This window comes from Pipistrellus kuhlii, unplaced genomic scaffold (genome assembly GCF_014108245.1).
Source record: "Pipistrellus kuhlii isolate mPipKuh1 unplaced genomic scaffold, mPipKuh1.p scaffold_m20_p_17, whole genome shotgun sequence".
Taxonomy (NCBI): Eukaryota; Metazoa; Chordata; class Mammalia; order Chiroptera; family Vespertilionidae; genus Pipistrellus; species Pipistrellus kuhlii.
In genome coordinates this window covers 20,431,842-20,453,212 of record NW_023425482.1, presented here as the reverse complement: position 1 = coordinate 20,453,212, position 21,371 = coordinate 20,431,842, and the positions used below count along the sequence as shown (strand labels likewise).

Here is a 21,371-nt window from a genome sequence, read left to right as displayed (position 1 = left end):
CAATAAGTGATTCTTTTCTGGTCTAATTACATATATAGAATTAAAAATTCTTTTTACTTTATGTTTCACTTATCTAGTTCTGTAAAACAAACCAACCCCAAAATTTAATGGCTTTAAGTAGTAACTTTATTTATTTATTTATTTATTTATTTATTTATTTTTGTGATCTTCACATGAGGATATTTTTTTCCATTGCTTTTCAGAGAGAGCTGAAGCCGGTCGGGAGAGGGCAACATATCTACTGGTTGCCTTCTGTATGCGCCCTGACTGGGGGTGGGAATTGAACCTGCATAGGCCAACACTCTAACCACTGAGCAATACCAGCCAGGGCGTAATAATTATTATTTTATTTTTTATGATTCTTTGGGTTGTCTACACTCAGACAGTTCATTCATAGATTGTGGGCTAGGATCACTCATACACCTGAATCCAGCTGGTAACTCAGCTGGGTTTGGAACATCCAAGATGACTGGAGTAGTTAAAGATTATCTCGGCATTCTGCCCTGCTATTTGAACTTCATCATGGTGGCTTAGGGCTCCAAGAGGAAGTTATGAGGCTTCTTAAGTGCCAGGCTTATAACTTACATGGCATCACTTGGCCACATTCTATAAGGCCAGCCTTCAAGGACAGGAGACATAGGAACTCCAGGAGGAGGGCATGCAAGTACTGGAATGGGAAGGAATTATTGCAGACAGTCTATTACACTTACTGTTACATTTTGTCATATAAAAATATTTCTTTAAAATTTCCATTTATCTTTCCTTGATCCTCTTCTACCTCTTCTCACCCACCTTTCCCTCTGGTAATCACCATACTATTGTCTGTGGCTATGAGGGATTTTTGTTTTGTTTTTTGCCTAATCCCTTTACCTTTTTTAAGACATTTTTTATTTTAGGTAGTGATAGTTATTCCCTGCCAAATTAATAATGGCTATTTATTTATTTTTTTAAATTTATTTATTTTTTTTACATATTTTAATGATTTTTTTTGCCCCCCTCCCTCCCTCCCCCTTATCCCCTCCCCCCCCATAGTTTTATGTCCATTGGTTGTACTTATATGCGTGTATACAAGTCCTTCGGTTGAACTAATAATGGCTATTTATTGTAGTTGAGTTATTTAGAACCACTAGTTATTAGTCAGCAAGTAAAATTTTTCTATTTTTTCCCCCCTAGTATTGACTGTGCAGGTATTTTGAAACTCCGCAATTCAGATATAGAACTTCGAAAAGGAGAAACTGATATTGGCAGAAAGAACACTAGAGTGCGTCTTGTGTTTCGTGTACACATCCCACAGCCGAACGGAAAAGTCCTTTCTCTGCAGACAGCTTCTATACCTGTTGAGTGCTGTAAGTGAGCTTTGTGATGATGTTTTAGAATTTTGTTTACAATAGGTCATTTTCTATTTTGCTTGTAATGTGATGTTTGGATCAAAAGTGTAAACTGAGGCACAGATTCTGAATAGCTGATGTGATCTTCTTATGAGAATAAGCTGGTTAGGGAAGGAGTAATGATCTTGAAGTTAGAAAATGATTTTTCATTATAATTTGACCCTAGGTAGCTGTGTGACTATAAATAAATTCTCTTAACTGCAATTTCCTCTTTTTTTTTTTTTAATTGATTGGTTTTTAGAGAAAAAGGAAGGGGGTGGGAGAGAGATATCGATTTGTTGTTCTACTTATTTATGCACTCATTGGTTGATTCTTTTATATGCCTTGACTGGGGATAAAACCCACAACTTTGGAGTGTCTGGGCAACACTCTAATCACTGGCCTACCCAGCCAGGGCTTGACCACAGTTTTCTTATCTGTAAATGAGGAAGTTGGGCTTGTTGACACCTGAGGACCAAATCATGAATCTGTGATTCTGACACTAAGTATTACTTGGCCATCTTTGTTTAATTAACATGTCAGCCTTTATGTTGGAAGATGCCTGTCTCTGTGAGCTAACACCTCAGCTAAATAAGAACTCACAGGATTTTGTTTCTTGTGGGCATTACGTTTTTACCATAAATTAATTACAGTATCAAATTGAGAAAGTTAATGCTTCCCCCCCGATTTATAAAGACAAGAAATGAAAAAAGGCCTTAGAACATGATTTCTACTCAAGCCCCAAAGAACTATGGGGTTAAGATATTTAACTCTCTGGCAGGTTAGCTAGTAGGACTGAAATATTGAGACTGCTGTTTAGATCTTTCAGACATAGGCTTAGAAGTGTTTTAATTTCATGTCTTACTTTTGTGTAGGAGGAAACTCAAGTAGTCATCCAAGGTTATTTGTTTATAGGTGACAGAGCTGTGCCTAGAGCACAAGTTTGCTTAGTACTCTTTCAGTTATACCATTTTATTCTGTTAACCACATCTTAATTTGGGATTACATTTACTTAATTACAAAAAAAGGTAATTAATTTGCTGTTTGCTGAATTGGAGTAATACTTTATCATTTCCTTATTGACTGTAGGAATCACTGAATAAATCCATGGTAATAGAAATCACTGGAAAAGTAATTATTATATTAATTTTTAAAAGATAATACAAGTACATGGTATAACATTCAGAAAGAATAAAAGAGTATAGAGTGAAAAGCAAATTTCTAAGTCAACTAGTTCTCCATAAAAGCAGCTATCATTGCCATTGTTTTTGTTATCTTGCCATAGTATTCTGTGCCCGTATAAGCACATATATTTAGCAAAACAATTTAAATAAGTTCATGGAGTAGTTTGAGTTTTTGAGATTGAAGTTCCTTTGAGATAATATCCTATTTTTTATTTTAGTTTATTAAGTTAATATATGATTATTGTAGAAAATGTAGAATAATACAGAGTAGTGTTAAAAATCTTTTGTAATATCACTTGCCCAAGATAGTCAATATTGACTATTTTTGGAGTTTTCATTTTTGTTTATACATTGTACATGTGTGTGTGTGTGTGTGTATACATACACACAATATTTTTATTTATTTAAATATATTTTTATTGATTTCAGAGAGGAAGAGAGAGGGAGAGAGTCAAATATCAATGATGAGAGAGAATCACTGATAGGCTACCTCCTGCACACCCCACACTGGGGATAGAGCCAGCAACCCAGACATGTGCCCCGACCAGAATCAAACCCGGGACTCTCATTCTGCAGACCAGGACTTTATACAATATTTTTAGTTGGGGTTACCTGAAAAAGTTTGATAGCTTGTTTTGATATTTTCACTTATAATGGGCATTTTCTCATATTGCTAAATGTTGTCCAAAAATACAATCTTTAACACGTGTAGAGTTTTTTATTATGCCAATAAAAATTTCTGTTACCTTTGATACCATTGTAATTTGACCTATGAATAACTAGAAAGGAGCAAAAGGAAATTATGCAATATAATTACACATCTTTGGATTTAATTTGTCATTTATAATTATATTAGATTTACCTATTTTAATAGTTATAGCGAAGAAATACATTAAAAACTTTAGCCCTGGCTATTTTGGCTTAGTGGATACAGCATCAGCCTGCAGACTAAAGGATCCCAGGTTCGATCCCGGTTGAGGGCTCATGCCTGGGTTGTGGGCTCGATCCCCAGTGGGAGGTGTGCAGGAGGCAGCCAATCCATCATTTTCTCTCATTATTGATGTTTCCCTCTTTTTCTCCCTCTCCCTTTCTCTCTCTGAAATCAATAAAAATATATTTTTTTTAAAAACAACTTAAGCTAAAAAGAAAAGTTGGATGAGATGAATGTATTGAAGTCATTTGAAATTGCAGGCATTAATTTCTCTTTATGAGTTGTTTTTTTTGTAATTGTAGTTTTAGAAAATAATTTAGAAATCACATAAATCAATCTGTTTTGTTTTCTAAATAATGTAGGGTTTTGTTTTGTTTTTTTTGGTGGATATTGCTACAATTGTCTTGAATTATAAGAACCCAGGGTTTGCTTCTCTTTATTTTCATTTTTAGCTTGAATTTGACATTTATATATGAAAAATTGTAAACTAATATTTTGCTTCTTCTCAACTCTTAAAACAGCCCAGCGGTCTGCTCAAGAACTTCCTCATATTGAGAAGTACAGTATCAACAGTTGTTCTGTAAATGGAGGTCATGAAATGATTGTGACTGGATCTAATTTTCTTCCAGAATCGAAAATTATTTTTCTTGAAAAAGGACAAGGTAAATAATAGAGGATTTGAGTTGATTGACCTCAGACTGAGAGGCAAAAGGGTGAAATGAATTATTCATATGTTTCACTGACATTAAACACAAAATATATATTTTTAAAGCCACAGGTATCATTTTATGCAGATTTTATTATAAATCAAATGTTTATTAAATTTTCATATCAATGTTAAGTTTTTCATTAAGGATGTTTCAAAAGTACAAGAATGCCCCAGTAGTTTTACTCCGAGTTTTATATATATATATATTTTCAAGAGAATTGAAAACATATGTCACACAGAAATTTGGACATAAATGCTTATAGCAGCATTATCATAAAAGCCAAACAATGGAAACAACCCAAGTGTTCATCAACTGATAAATGAATAAAGGTGTGGTATATTCATACAATGATGGAATATTATTCAGCCATTAAAAAGAATAAAGTATTGATTCATGCTACATTATTGATGAACCTTGAAAATACTATGCTAAGTGAAAGAAGCCAGCACAGAATATCCAGAATAAGCAATTTATAGAGGCTGCAAAGTAGATCAGTGGTAGTAAGAGGTTGGAAGGAGGTGTCAGTGGGGAGTGACTACTAAATGGGCATGGGGTTTCTAAAATTAGAGGTGATGGTTGTAGAGCTTTGTGAATATAAAAACCTTTGGATTATATATTTTAAAAGGGTGAATTTATGTATACTTACATGATTATATCTTTATTCTTATTTATTTATTTTTAGAGAAAGAGAGAAAGAAACATTGATTTGTTGTTCCACTTATTTATGCATTTATTGGTTGTTTCTTGTATGTGTCCTGACTGAAAATCGAACCAGCAACCTTTCAGTGCACAGGATGATGCTCAACTAACAGTCACTCTGGCTGGGCAAGAACTTTTTATTTAAATTGAATCATGTTACATGGTAGCAGTTGTGAACATGTAGCTCCCACTCTGAAAGCACCTTATGTGATCTCTTCATTTTTTAGGCTCCTAATGTGGCATTCAGGCCACAATCTGTTGCCTATCTTTCTAGCTCCATTTCTTACTGCTCCTTGCCTCATACTTTATACTCTACCAACACAGCTGTTTATGATTCCCTATATCTTGTGGTTTCTTGTCACCTAGTTGTTGCTCAGGCTCTCTCTTTGGCCTAGACTACCCTCCTCCTCACCTCCCTATTCCCCCCACACCCCCACACACCATCTGAATTCCACCTTATACTTAAGTCTTAATTCAGGAGCTCTTCAGGAAGTCTTGCTTGTCCCATATTTCCATCCCAAGTCTAGGATAAGGATCCTGACCTCAGTACTCTTGGTACTTCTAGAATGCATTTTTATTAGTGTAACCACCACGTTTTTCTCATAATGAACTGTTTGTACTTGTCTTTTATCCACAGACTGAAGATAGGGTATCCTATCTCCATTGTTTCAATAACACAAAGTACCTGGTACAGGGGACCCAGCAAATGATAGCTAACTGAGCTATAATTTTAAGTAGGCATAGGATTTGTCTATAGTGTCTCTTGTGTACAAAGATTGCCATTACCTAGTTACTGGATTGGAAAAGGATAGTCACAATCTGGAAGGCATTTGATTAACTCTCTCCTAATATCTTCATAGACCAGATGGAGTTACACTGTATATGAAGATATTTGTATAGGTTAGTCACTGAGTAAATGCCCATGACATAAGAAGAATGCTTTAGAACAGCTGTTCATCAGATTGGAGTGGGAGCATTAGTAGTAAGTGGGGCTCTCCCTAGATCCTCACAAGCCACATGCAGCTCTTTGGCCCCTTGAGTGTGGTTTTTTCACAAAATACCACGGCCTGGACGAGTCTATTTTGAAGAAGTGGCATTAGAAGAAGTTTAAGTTTAAAAAATTTGGCTCTCAAAAGAAATTTCAGCTGAAACTGGTTTGGCTCAGTGGATAGAGCTTCGGCCTGCCGACTGAAAGGTCCCAGGTTCGATTCCGGTCAAGGGCATGTACATTGGTAGCGGGCACATCCCCGGTGGGGGGTGAGCAGGAGGCAGCTGGTCGTTGATTCCCTCTCATCGATGTTTCTAACTCTCTGTCCCCCTCTGTAAAAATCAATAAAATATATATATATATATTTTTAAATTTCAATCATTGTACTGTTGATATTTGACTCTGTTGACTAATGAGTTTGCCTACCACTGGCCTAGATGAACAAGTCACTCCGGATGAAAAGATAGAAAATATGCTGGCCACATCTTCAGGTGATATAAATCTGGAAAGTACAGGAACCTATTTTAGAAGACCATCAGTACCTAAAAAGATCTTGACAGGCCAAGCGATCTAAGGAAATGAAGTCTGGTAGGGAGAAACTAATGTAAGAAAGGTTGGGGAGGAACCCCAGATATGTCAGTGCAGTGTGGGAGCTTGAGCTTGGCAATAGGAAATGTGGCAGATTGAGGGACACTTGCTGACCACCCAGTAAGTGCAAGGGAAAACATGGTGCGGCTGCCTCAGAAAATTATTAACAGAGACACACCATCTCTACATAAGGTTGGCAAGAGCCTGGTTACTGTCTACAATGCTGGGTCATTTCTCCCTTGGGCTATTCTGTCCTGGGCCTGTGCATTTAGAGGGAGATGGTCATATTGGAGGAATGTTCAATGAAGAGTGATTAGGAAGCTGAACTGTTGTATAAGGGATAGATGCAGAGTTAGGGATGCTAACCAGGAGAAGAGGAGACACAGGCAAACAGAACTGCTTTTAAACATCTGAAATCTTGTCTCACGGAGAAGCACTCTAGATTGGTTGGGTTGGGTTGGATATTGTAGAGATAGATTTAATTTATCACAAAGAACTTTCCAGCAACAAAGATTTATTATCCAAACATGAAATGGGTTATTGGTAAGAGTGACTTTTCCATTAGTTAAGGCATACATGCAGAAGTTGGCCACCTCTTGGTGAAGATTCTCTCACAGGATTTTCAGATATCACTTAGTAGAATAAACTCTCTGCACCCTGTTAACTCAGGAAGCCCAAGATCTTTCTTCCCATAGGTACACATTTTATGTTCATAATGGAAGTTAGTGAGAAACAGATTCCCTTTGCTAATAAATGTGTGATACTAAATACATTAGATTTTGTTTATATGCTTTGTGACTTGAATTACTTTTAACTGTAAATTGTTTCTTTCAACAGATGGACGGCCTCAATGGGAGGTAGAAGGGAAAATAATCAGGGAAAAATGTCAAGGGGTAAGAAATTCACCTTATTTTTTAATAAATATTTTAGAAGCTTAATGAGAAAATAGGATATTGCTGCTTATGGTATAGATGAGAAGTCTTTTATCTACTGAGTAATAGAAAAGTAAATATTTAGAAATTTGGATCTGAGCTAGATACTTTCTGATATTAAAGTTTAGGAAAGATAATTGGTATCTTCCCCTTTTTTGTGTATAGGAAAGGAGAAATTAGAAATGAAAAATTATTAGAAGCTTCTTAGTGAAGTTATATTGATTTATTTATCTGAATTCAGTATTAGTGAAGAAATAAAACAAATTCAGAAAAGACCATGTTATGGAGGGCAAAAAATAGGAGGAAGACAAACTCTCAGGGTTTTGTGTATTTAGCTAGCACACTCTTCCAACTCCTCAGCATCAGGCCATTCAGGATTCAACACGTAGCTGGTTCCTTCATGGTTGGAGTAGAGACAGAATTCTCTCTGGGGTAGAGAATACCACTTCTCACAGTGCTCTCTCTCCAAAAACCTTCGAGAAATTAGGTTAAGGATAGGAGCCAAAGGTTTTCACTCTGCATGTGTAAAATTATTTTTATAGAGATGTAAGTTTTGTGTATTGACAATTTAAAATATTTGAATATAAAATTTAAGATAAGAAATTAAACTATAATGAGGAGAAAAAAAGAAATCTAAACTATAATATAACTTGGGAAATAATAAACTTGATTAAAAAACAGAATGGGCCTTGTCCAGTGTTGGTTAATAGTTAGAGTGTGGCCCAAACAATGAAGGGTCACAGGTTCGATTTCTGGTCAAGGGCATCTACCTAGGTTGCAGGTTCGATCTCTAGCCCCAATTGGGGCGCATACAGGAGGCAACCATTTCATGATTTCTCTCAAATTGGTGCGTCTCTCTCATCATCGATATTTCTCTTTCTCTTTCTCTCTCCCTATCCCTTCCCTCCCTTCCTCCTTCCTACCTTCTCTCTCTAAAAATCAATGGGAAAAAAATATCCTCAGGTGAAGGTTAACAAATAAACAAGAAAAAAATAGAATAGGTCTTGGTTGGGTGGCTCAGTTGATTGGAGCATCATCCTGTACACCAAGAGGCTGCAGGTTCAATTCCTGGTCAGAGCAGGTCTCTAGGTTGCAGGTTCAATCCCCAGTTAGGGCACATACTAGTACAGAGGCAACCGTTGATGTCTGTCTCACATAAAAGATTCTCTTACATCGATGTTTCTCTCTTCCTTCCTCTCTCTCTCTCAAAATCAGTGAAACATATCCTCAGGTGAAGATTACAAAACAAAACAGAACGGGCTTCTAGTTAAGATGTATAGTAACATGTAATATTTAGTAGAACAAAGTATTTCACTGCTTTGTAAGTAAGACTTTTTATTTCTGCTACAACTAGAAACCAAATTGGGTCAGTGAAAAACAATTTTCCCTCCAATGGTTTACTTTAAAGAGCTTATCTCTTTAAAGTGAAGTATCCATAGAATAAATCTCCAGACATGATCAGTTGATGCAGAATGATCTGTGGTGGAAGGACCTGGGTAGATAAGACTCATGAGTGGTACTGAGTTTAGCAGGTGCATTTCATTTTTAGTTCTGAACGTAACACAATCTTGCTCTCCATGCTCCTTAGGCTCACATTGTCCTTGAAGTTCCTCCATATCATAACCCAGCAGTTACAGCTGCAGTGCAGGTGCACTTTTATCTTTGTAATGGCAAGAGGAAAAAAAGCCAGTCTCAACGTTTTACTTACACACCAGGTAAGAGGAGTTGTGCTGGATTGCCTCAGACCTTTCTTTCATAATGAAGAAAAAATTATCCAGTGAATTCTACAATATATTAGGATGTTCAGGGAAAGATAGTTTATAATTTATAAAAATCCCAACATATGTCTAATCTCTAAAATTTGTGTTGACCTTAAATATTAGATGTAATATCAATTGCTATTTTGTAGTCATTTTTATAGGGAAATTAAAAGTTTGAATATAGATTTGAAGTCTGTTTTTCAAAAGCTACCAAAATCACCAGTACTACAGGAAGGGCAGGTGTTTGTGAGTATGTGTGAATTCCCTTAGTACTGCAAGACTTGAGCTTTAAGGGGGTGTGTTCACATGATCAAATTTGGGTTTCAAAAGTAATTTTTCGCTGAAACTGGTTTGGTTCAGTGGATAGAGCGTCAGCCTGTGGACTGAAGGGTCCCGGGTTTGATTCTGGTCAAGGGCATTTACCTTGGTTGCGGGCACATCCCCAGTAGGAGGTGTGCAAGAGGCAGCTGATCAGTGACTCTTCTCTCATCAATGTTTCTAACTATCTCTCTCCCTTCCTCTCTGTAAAAAAATCAATAAAATATATATTTAAAAAATTTTTTTCCTACAATTTATAAATGTATCAAGGTAACATGTTGTATACCTTAAATTTACACAGTTAAATGTTATATATACTCAAATTAAAAAGTTCAAAATAAAATTATTTCCCCCCATATTTCTTCTGTTTCTATAAGATGTTAGTAACCATTCCTCCCCCCCCCCCCAAATTACTAACTGTGGAGAGAGAGATTTATATGGCATAGGCCCAATGTTAAAAAGGTAATTCAAATAGGTAGAGTCTTTACTGTACAGAGAGAGTATTAATAATGATAAAAGAATATCAAGTTTCTGAGAAAGTTGGGAGGAGATAAGATTTAAAATACAGATGTTGGAATGGGCCTTAGGTGAAAAGAATAGGAGGAAAGGTAAAATGAACACATTAGGAAGGTTTGTTGGTATAATATGGAGAGATTTTAGGGGGTTTCCATATGATTGCATCTAATTTTTTTCTTCTGTAAATGATGTGGAGTTTCTTATTGTGAGAGAGTGGTGATTTGGCATGTTGAAGAGTGTGAAGAAGTTTGATACAGTTGTTGTAAAGACAACAACTAAAGACATTCAGTTCAAGAGTAATCAATGCTGTTGAGATTGGGAATGTAAAGTCTAACTTGAACAAGAAGAGAGAGGGCTTTTGGGATTGGGGGAGGGGGAAGCAGTAGTGTCAGCAGATTAGAGGATTTGATTACTACCATCATAGTGCTAGTAATTGAATGGTAAACAGAAAGGAGAGCATAATGCATTTACATTATTAGCTTGTGAACTAGGAGGACAATATAAAAGCAGTGTCCTAATTGGCATTCCATATGAGAATGGAAATCATTAGGGCTCTCAGAGTGTACAGAAAATATTGCATTGGGCTCCAGCTGTCATCACTGGCCTTATGGTTGACAGAATACAAATCAGGTAGCACGCTAACAAGGAAGAAAGGATACACATTCCTAATTCTGGTTAATCGCTGTTTTTTTCTTTCTATAGCATTGATTTTTTTTTTTAAAGGTCCCTCCCATACCCCAGTTCTTTTTTTTTTTTTTTAATTTATTGATTTTTGTACAGAGAGGAAGGGAGAGAGATAGAGAGTTAGAAACATCAATGAGAGAGAGTCATCGATCAGCTGCCTCTTGCACACCCCCCACTGGGGATATGCCCGCAACCAAGGCACATGCCCTTGACCGGAATCGAACCCGGGGCCCTTCAGTCCCCAAGCCGACGCTCTATCCATTGAGCCAAACCGGTCCCGGCTGATTTTTTTTTTTTTTTAATGTTATGAATAAAAATTAAAAAGAAAAACTAATACATTACTATGAATTTTTTAAAAAAATACATGTTGAAAAAATACTTTAAAACACCCAAATTCTCTTCCATCTGAAACTATCATTCTGTCCTTAAAGATTCTTTTGATCCATATATAGACACAACTTTTTAAAAATAGAAATGGAACAATCCCATATATACTAATTTTGTAACATGAGCATTTTTATTTTTCCTCAACAGTGGATAGACTTCTACATAATTTTACTAGCTTCTTTATATTCTAGTGTATGACCTTCTCTTTAAGTCATAGATACTTTGTCTTGTTAATTTGTATGAATTCTTTGTTAAGATTTTAGCCTTTATGTTTGTGGCAAATAATTTCTATTAAAATTTTACTGTAGATAGTTTCTGTTGAGAAATCAACTGACTATCACATTGGTGCTCCCTTAAAGTCATTCTCATGTGATCCTTGAAAGTCTCACTAAGGGACTTCTCCCGGAGCTACGAGCTCAGAGGGAAAACTACTCCATCTTGCAAGGAAAAGTGGATCTTATCTGAGGCTTGAAAAACTCACAACAGTGGAGACCACCGAACAGCTGTGACACCCCAATAGGCGCAAACACGTGGATTCAAGGGATTTCTTCAGTCACCCACGGAAAGGAGAGAGAGAACTACATAATCAGACATCCTGAAAAGAGAGACCATGGGAAGACACAGAAATTGCCCACACATGAAAGAAAAGCAGGCATCACCAGAAAAGGAAGTAAACGAATTGGAGACAAGCAACCTCTCAGAGCAAGAATTCAGAGAAATGATCATAAGATGGCTAAAAAGAATGGAGGACAAATTTGACAATACGAAGAAGAACCAAGAGGAAATGAAGAACCACCAAGAAGAAATGAAAAATGACATCGCTACTATAAAGAACTCAATAGAAAGCATCAAGAGTAGACTAGAAGAAGCAGAGGACCGAATCAGTGAGCTAGAAGACAAGATGGAAAAAAATATCCAATTACAGCAGCTTCTAAAATTTTACTCTAAAAATTTTAGATATTCATAAGCTGCTTGTTTTTTACTAAAGGATTTGTCAATTTGTTACCTTTTTGGCAACCCCTTGGCAATAGGAATCTGACTAATGTCAGTATGCAATGGAGAAATAATCATTAATTGCAAATGGCTTTTAATTGTTTTTTTAAAATTAGAAATGATATTTAGCATTATTTGTCCCACAATCAGTTTACTTTGTTAAATGAAAATAGTTATTAGAGCACAGAGCTCTTGCCTAATGGTGTTGCCTAATGAATTCTTCCCAGCCTCTAGCTCTTCAGAACTTCTGATGTTGGATCCCAACCCCACCCCAGCATCACTCAAGGTGGTAAGGGGAATGTACCTCCTTCTGAAGCTGAGTAGAAGTTACTTGTACTGGAGGTATCCTCTGAGCTTTGGTTTTAGAATAATGGGCCTGAAGGGGCAGGATTAGAGCCAGACTCTCATGTATAATATTTTGCTGGTGGGAAAATATATTGTGTTCTAAGTAGTTTACTGGACAGACCAACTTTTGGTTTCTGGTTGTTTCATTTAGGAGAGAAACGCCTTACTGTCAGGACATCAGGTCTCAGTTCTGCCACAGACTATACCCACTGATTAATTTCCCCATAAAATAACAGTATAAGACCAAAGTAATGGTTTTCAAGTTTTAAAAAACATTTTATTCAAATAAATTGTTATTCAACGGCCGATATATAGTAAAAAAAGAAAAGAAAGGATGAAAGGAAGCTTAGGTGCTCTGCTTATCCTGGAAGAGGAAATCCAGAGAGTTTCTACTCTTTGGATCCTACTTTTCCACATCTATCACCTGAAGAAGTTCATGAGGCTTCTCATACTTTGAAAACCCCAAAACCAATGATTTTTTCTTCTGGATCCTTCCATCAATGTTCTAAATTTCAGGAGGAGCATAAACAACACAAAAAGTAGTGTTAATCTGTTTCTAAAACTCAACTCATGCCGAAACCAGTTTGGCTCAGTGGATAGAGCGTCGGCCTGCGGACTCAAGGGTCCCAGGTTCGATTCTGGTCAAGGGCATGTACCTTGGTTGCTGATCAATGTTTCTCTCTCATTGATGTTTCTATCTCTCTATCTCTCTCCCTTCCTCTCTAAAAAAAAATCAATAAAATATATATTTTTAAAATTTATTTAAAAAAATAAAAAATAAAACTCAACTCATTCTACAAATTGTAAGGTTTCTAAAACAATATTTCCCTCCAAACAAAAATAAATTACCTTACAACAGAAATGAGGACTTTGTTTCTATCAGGTTGGAGTCTGAATCCCTTATTGACCAAAGAATGATACTTTATTTGGTTGAGTGGAAGTACACTTGATTTAGCGAAGCAATTCTCAGTCTGAGTACCCAGATGAGGGTTAGGAACATAGAATAAGAATTGGACCAGGCAAAAAAGATGGATGTTATGCTATAGTTTTTAATCCCTCTATCTCCTTTTTAGTGCATGATAATCAACTGCTTATATAACCAAGGGCCCCACCTGCTCATTCAGAATTAAGGGATGAGAGTAGGCTTTCTTGGATATTCTTTCTCATGTAGAACTGTAACTCTGGATATACAATTTACTGTGGCTTTCCTGGGGATCAGAGTAGGAGTTGAAGTAGAAAGGAAACAAAAATTCAGTGGTCCAGGGAGAAAGTTCTAGTTCTGCCAAAGTCAGAAGAAAAATAAATACATTAAAAGACATTAGAGTTCGGTCGGCATGGCTCAGTGGCTGAGTGTCGACCTATGAACCAGCTTGGCTCAGTGGCTAAATGTTGGTTCTATTCCCAGGCTTGATCCCCAGGGTAGCACTTCGGCATCAGCCAATTAATGATTCTCTCTCATCACTCATGTTTCTCTTTTTCCCTCTCACTTCCTTTCTAAAATAAAAAATAAAAAAAGACATTAGAGAGGTCAGGAGCCAGTAGACACAGTAAACCATACTTAGAACACCTCAGTAAGAATCAAAAACTGGATGGAGGCCTGGGTTAGGAGTGAGAGCATTATAGCAGAAGCAACAAGAAGATGGGGGATATACTTTTCTCGCTGTCCTTGGCGTTGTTGGCTCACCCGTTGCCAGATTTAGAGGCTAAAGAGGATGAATGACAAGCCCATGCTATTCTTACTAGGAAGTCAGACTAAAGTGTAGAAACAAGTGTTTCATTAATTACCTCTTCTACAATAAAAGATATCAGGTCTGTCTTGGCTGTCTTAATTCACTTCCGCAGACAGGCTATGCTTATGTGAAGAGACTTGTACTTGGTAAGGGTTTGGTAAATGGCCAGATGAGTTTTGACCTTGCTTTGGGTCTCACATTTATTTTCTTTTAATGTAAAATGAAATACAGTCAGCCCTCTACATCCACGGACTTCCAACCACAGATAAAAAACAGCACAGGTATCGGTTGAAAAAAATCCATATATAAGTAGACCTGCACAGTTCAAACCTGTGTTGTTCAAGAGCCAGCTGTACTTCCATTTTGTGAAGATCATGGAATTTTTAATTATGTTAATAAGTAGTACAAACTTAGAAGGAAGAATGAGATGTGGATTCAGAAAAATTATTTTTAAATGAGTTATAGCACTTTCAATAGGAAGCTAAAGTAGATAATTTCTAGAAAAGTGAATCATGTGTTTGCCAAGAGACATAATGAAATCGGTTGTCTTGACACAGTAAATTAACTGGTGGTTCTTTTCTGTTTTGATATACATATTAAACAAAATAAGCAGAATGCATTGATTTCTACTTTAAGTAGTCCTTTCATCAGGTGGACTCATCCTAAATCACGATTCTGCTACTTTTTTTGATGTGATTAGGGATAATAGCTGATATTCATAGCCTCTGCTTTGCTTGATGGAATGGCGAAGTAAAATCTTCATTGGTAAATGGTAAACTGCAGTGCTTAAAAGCATGGACTTATTTTTTTTTTTAACTTGAATACTTTAGAGCAAAAACTACTTACTCCCTCTTGTCTTTTGCTTGTTGACTTCACTTATATTATCTGCCTTACCTGAAGGCATTTTATAGGGTTTTTGTTTGTTTGTTGTTGGTTTTGTTTTTTTGTTTTTGCATTCTCCCTCCATTGTTGCAGGCAATTGAATTTTCAATTTGTGGCTTAGATTTACGCTATAGTTGTGTAGCCTAGAATGAAGGCCTTTTATAAATTTTTTTGTATTGTAGTAATATTTACTTTAACCATCCCCCTGCTTTCTTCCCCCCAGTTTTGATGAAGCAAGAACACAGAGAGGAAATTGACTTGTCTTCAGTTCCATCGTTGCCTGTGCCTCATCCTGCCCAGACCCAGAGGCCTTCCTCAGATACAGGACATCCATGTGACAGTGTACTGTCAGCACAGAGAAGCTTGGTTTGTCCCATCCAGCAAACATATGCATCCATGGTAACCTCATCTCATCTGCCACAGTTGCAGTGTAGGGATGAGAGTGCTGGTAAAGAACTGCATATGCTAACTTCTTCAGTCATGCACCAGCCTTTTCAAGTCACACCAACACCTCCAGTGGGGTCTTCCTATCAGCCTATGCAAACTAATGTTGTGTATAATGGACCAACTTGTCTTCCTATTAATGCTGCCTCTAGTCAAGAATTTGTTCCTGTTTTGTTTCAGCAAGATGCAGCTCTTCCTACTTTAATAAATCTTGGCTGCCAACCACCATCATCCATACCTTTTCATTCTTCAAATTCAGGCTCAACAGGACATCTCTTAGCCCATACACCTCATTCTGTGCAGACCCTGCCTCATCTACAGTCAGTGGAATACCATTGTTCAAATACAGGACAAAGATCTCTCTTTTCTCCAGTGACTGACCAGGTCACAGGTCAGCCTTCCCCTCAGTTACAATCCATTACATATGGGTCTTCACAATTAGGGTCTGCTACAACCGTTTCCCCAGCAGCTTCTCATCCCTTGGCCAGTTCACCACTTTCTGGACCACCGTCTCCTCAGCTCCAGCCTATGCCTTACCAACCTCCTAGCTCAGGAACCACCTCATCACCCACTCTTGCCACTAGAATGCATTCTGGACAACATTCAACTCCAGCACAGAGCACAGGCCAGGGAGGTCTTTCTGCACCTTCATCTTTAATATGTCACAATTTGTGTGATCCAGCTTCATTTCCATCTGATAAGGCAACTGTGAACATTAAACCTGAACCTGAAGAGCAAGAACCTAACTTTTCAACAATTGGTCTACAGGACATCACTTTAGATGATGGTAAGTTCATCTTTATGTTCTTGAAGCAATGAAGATCCAGGAACTTCCTTCTCTGAGTCATGAGAAAGCTAACACAGATTGCTTATTGGCATATATTAATAGTTGGCTTTTTAATAAGTTGTTACTTGAGATATGTTGATATTTGATTTTGAGAATAGACAAGAAGATCTATACTTTCAAGTCTATTTTACCACTAATATCTGTTGTAAAGTGTGAGACTTTGAGTGATATTCTAACACCCATTTTGATGGAATTAAAGACATGAGATTTACTAAGGTCACAGTGTCTAGAGAGTGGAATTCAGGGGTGTTAATTCAGTAAACATTGCTGAATGCCATCTAATATTTGCAGGGCAGAGTTAGATACTGGGTATACTGCGAATGTATTAAGATAGAGTTTTTTGTTCTTGAAGAGACTCAGACAAGTAAAGAACCTGCTTCTTTGTGGCCCTGCTAGCTTGCTGAGTCAGATTGTGGAGATAGTATAAGATTGGACTGGTTTGCTGCTGCTGGTACAGCTGTTGGCACCAAGCTAAAAGAACTATTCATATAAATATAGCAAGTTGTTAAGTAGGCCTCTGTTTTTATGAAATCAACATATCGGGAACAAACTGGAATATTAATTATTTCAGTAATTGAAAATTCACCCAAATAGAATTATCATGTAATAATTTTAAGGGCTTATTCTTGGCTTTATCATCATTTATATGGTAATAACATTTTTTCTAAGTAGGAATTCAGTAAAGCTATTATGTAAGTACTAGAGGCCCAGTGCACAAATTTGGCTTGGCCTGGCCTGTGGGATCAGCCAAAACCAGCTCTCTGAGATCCCCCAAGAGGTCCTGAATTGCGAGAGGGTGCAGCCCAGGCTGAGGGACCCCGCTGATGCACAATGGGGCTGGGGAGGGACGTGGGAGTTTGGTCAGCTGGAGAGGGACTGTGGGAGGCCTCCAGGGCTTGTCCAGCCCATCTGACTCAGTTCCAATATGCCAGACCCCAGCAGCAAGCTAACTTACAGGTCAGAGCATCTGCCCCTGAATTCATGTATGGGTGGTGGGGTCCCTCCCCCACTGGCACCAATTGGCCCTGATTGGCCCTGATGGGGCTGACAGCTCTTGCATTGAGCATCTCCCCCCTGGTAGTCAGTGCACGTAATAGCGACTGGTCAACCAGTCTTACGGTTTTTCAGTCGCTTAGGATTTTATATATAGATTCTCCAATATGAAAATTCTAAAGATTCTGAAATATGGATATAGAATTTTAATTCTCTGATTTTGTTTGATTTTTTTAAAATCTTTTTCTTAATTGATTTGAAAGAGAAAGAGAGAAGGGGAGGTAAGGAAGGAGAGAGAGAGAGAGAGAGAAAGAGAGAGAGAGAGAGAGAGAGAGAGAGATCAACTTCTTGTTCCACCTATTTGGTTGATTTTTATATGTGCTCTGACAAGTGATCAAATCTGCAACCCTGGTGTATCCGAATGACACTCTAACCAACTGAGCTACTAATCCAGGGCTTACTCTCTCTGATTTTGTGTTTACCTATAGAAAAGTAATTTTAGCTCAGCCATCTCCTTTACACATCTGAAGAGGCTGAGTTTACTACTTAGTTTCAAAGCTGGTATTAAATCTCAAATTCTAAACATAAGGGGAAAGGAAGGAAAACAAAAGGTGGTGTGTCCTCTCTCAGGACTTTACCATCAGATCTGTTAATGCTGTGAGATCTGAGTCACTATCAAAATGTGAGAGAAGCACTTTAGGAGATCAGCACAGAGCTGTGACATCCTATGTAATAAAAGGCTAATATGCTAATTGTCCCCTTGGGAGTTTGACCAATCTGGAGTTTGACTGCTCACTATGATATGCGCTGCCCACCATGGGGTGGCGCAGAACAAAGGAAGGCCCTGGCCGGCATCTGGGGAAGGAAGGCCCCAGACAGCAACCAGAAGGCCCTGATCAGCCCTGATCGCCAGCCAGACCTAGGGACCCTGTCCATGCACAGATTTTGTGCGCGGGCCTCTAGTATTCTATAAGGATTTAGCCTGTGTTCTTAAGATGACCTTTGACCTTGAGATAAGTATGTTTTAAGTGAATGAGGATCAGAGGACAAATCAGATAACATGAGAAGCAGAGCTGTATCTGATTGTCTGTGGTTGGAGGGCAAATAGCTTAGTAGAAGATGGCTTTCAAAGCCACAAGGGGATTTGCCAGGTAATTTGTGGGTAAACAGGAGGTATTTGTATAAACTGAAGCAACACCTACAATTTATATAACATTTTCCTATTTCTTATTTAATTTAATCCTTAATAATTCTGTATGAGGTAGATAGAATCTTTTAAAGAATTGGAATTTCTGAAGGTCACACAACTGGTAAGTAGCAGAGCTGAGGCTGGAATCAGATCTTTCGGTCTAATCTTTTTCTTACAGCCCTACAGCTGCCTCCCAGCAGCAGCAGGCATGGTGTTTAGAAAGCTGTGCTAACGGGGATCCCTCAAGCTTTTTTTAATTCCTAGAGAATAGTGTAACATTCAGTGTGAATGTGTGTGCAGAATTTCACTACTTAAACATAGGTTCACAACTGCATCTGATCTGTGACATTTAAATGGGGAGTACTTGGGGCTGTGGTAATAAGTGTTCTCTATGCACAGCTGGCCTAAGGGTCACTTTTTACTTAATAATAATGAACACCAGGTTGAGAGTAGGCTACTACTTTGATGCAAAATAGATTTGAAATAAATAAAGGCTTTTCCAAATATATATAGATTTTCAAAATGTTATTTTATTCTTTTGGCAGTTTTAGGCTATTTATAGTGCTTTCAAGGCTTATATTTAGAATTTTTTTTCTTCCTCAGATCCTCAGTTTCATCCTGGGTATATTTAGAATTTTAATCCCTAAAACAAAGGGTTGAGACCTTGAATGATAACCTACTACCCATTTGTGATGAAACTGAAGAAATGAGATATATTGAATAGGTTTCAAAGGATATTTATTTTCTTTTCAAAGGATACATCTTTGTCTTCTACAAAGAGATCAATACTAGAACTGCTTTTTTTCTAATTCATCACAAATTGAGTGACTTGGGGTGGAGGGGCAGCAAATTGGAACTTCTAGAAAAGTTTTTTGAAATTTTTATTTCACTTTTTGATCATGTAAGGATGTGTTACAAAAACAGAATCTGTAAAAATGAGGTCTATGAGAGCAAATACAAAAGCCATTTTATTTTCACTCCATTCATTGTGTAGGACACATGATCAAGAAAAGTTCCCAGATTGTAGCCCCATAGAAGACAAGGATTGGCTATTGAGTTCCCTCATTGCCACCTATCAGGAGACCTGATAGAAGCTCAGTAGTGCTATCGGCTATTAAGGGGGAGAGGGAGGGGACTAAAATGTCCTCCAGGGCACCTTGGTTTATTTGATGTATAATTTTTACAAATTTCGTTTTTGATACTTAACTTGAACTCCCAAATGAATTTTTAATATTTGCTGACTGACTCATTGATTATATTATTTGGATTTGCCTTTGAAGGTAAATCTCTAGATGCTTAGAAAATACTATAGTTATGCAAAGTTTTAATATAAATTCATTTTAAAAACAACATATCTCAAAAGATCTTAAACTCCATAGTATTTGAATGTCTCTTTTCTGGCTACCTTTGAAAGTAAGCCATTAAACATTCCAAAAAGGATTCACACTGTTGATGTCAAAAGTGTGGAAACTTGTAGAGAATTTTTATGAGTATATTTGAGCCAAATTGATTATATATACCAGGACATAAGATCTCAAATTCTGCCGAAACCGGTTTAGCTCAGGGGATAGAGCGTCAGCCTGCGGACTGAAGGGTCCCGGGTTCGATTCTGGTCAAGGGCATGTACCTTGGTTGTGGGCACGTGCCCAGTAGGGGGCGTGCAGGAGGCAGCTGATTGGTGATTTTCTCATCAATATTTCTAACTCTCTATATCTCTCCCTTCCTCTCTGTAAAAAATCAATAAAATATATTTTGTTTAAAAAAGATCTCAAATGCTCCTAAGGATAACAATTTTGCAGCAGCTTTTTATGCATTTGAAATTAAGGAGGGAAGTACATGTAGGAAGATTGGCAAAAACAAAGTAGAGATTGGATTACAGGTTAACAAGATGATGTGCTCTCTTGAGGGTTAATATCCCCTCCCAGGGGTACGACTTATGGTATTTCAAAGTTATGTTAACTTAGACATACAAGAACAATGAATAAGGCTGGTTTAAAAGGTTTCCCTTTTTCTAAAGAGTTTTAGACCTGGAGTGTGACTACCCAACAAGACCTGCCCAGTTAGGATTTTATGATCAGATAACCCTGTGAAGTTACTTCCCATAGAACCTGCTTTTCTTTTCCTCCACAGCACTTAAAAGTGAACTTCCCAATTAATCTGAGCTCTTTTTAGGTTAACTTTTCTATAATACATTGTGTTAAGCGCTAAGTATAAAGCAGTTTCTACTCTATAACCAGAGGAAACAATTTTTAAAAATTTTTGTGCTATATTACATAAATATACTTTCTAATCCTTATAACACCTGTTAATCCTGTTTCTGTAACTATTATCAGTGATCAGTTAATCAAGTTAACGACTAAAACACAAATAAAATATTATTTTTATTTATTTTAAAATATTTTTATTTCAGAGAGGAAGGGAAAGGAAGAGATAGAAACATCAATGATGAGAGGGAATCATTGGTTGGCTGCCTTCTGCAGGTTGGACCGAGCCCAAAACCCAGGCATGTGCCCTTGACCAGAATCAAACCTGGGACCCTTCAGTCCTGTGCAGGCTGATGCTCTATCCACCAAGCCAAACCGGTTAGGGCTATTTTTGAAGTTTTTAACTAGGATGGAGTTTGTAGCAATCATTCAAGTATTACTTGACTGTTAGTTTTAGAAATGTGGACATTATCACCTTAACTTTTTATTGTAAATTCAGTGAGATTTAATAGAGAAGATACTAGTGCACCTCAGCTCAGAATTCAAGACTTATATAGGTGGAAATACCCTAATACAGCTTCGTCATTTTATAAAGATCTGAGTTTTATAGAGTCTAAGTATGCTTCCAGGGTAAAATACTGAATTAATAGTGTAAAAACTAATACACAAGTCTCCTGACT

The 21,371-nt window shown here is 37.3% G+C and overlaps 1 protein-coding gene across 11 annotated transcripts in view; it reads left to right on the top strand.

Moving 5' to 3' along the window:
* Window positions 1–21,371, top strand: part of NFATC3 (nuclear factor of activated T cells 3) — a 93,506-nt gene that overhangs the window by 48,544 nt on the left and 23,591 nt on the right. For 3 of the 11 annotated variants that reach the window (XM_036441419.2, XM_036441418.2, XM_036441420.2), the window contains exons 5-9: window positions 1,174–1,346; window positions 4,004–4,144; window positions 7,305–7,360; window positions 8,988–9,114; window positions 15,238–16,245. In XM_036441419.2, the coding sequence (XP_036297312.1) occupies window positions 1,174–1,346; window positions 4,004–4,144; window positions 7,305–7,360; window positions 8,988–9,114; window positions 15,238–16,245 (1,505 nt within the window). Of the gene's footprint in view, window positions 1–1,173; window positions 1,347–2,242; window positions 2,262–4,003; window positions 4,146–7,304; window positions 7,361–8,987; window positions 9,115–15,237; window positions 16,246–18,563; window positions 19,060–19,090; window positions 19,828–21,371 lie in introns of those variants that run through there. The other 8 variants (XM_045582761.1, XM_045582762.1, XM_036441421.2 and 5 more) reach the window with 8 other exon arrangements.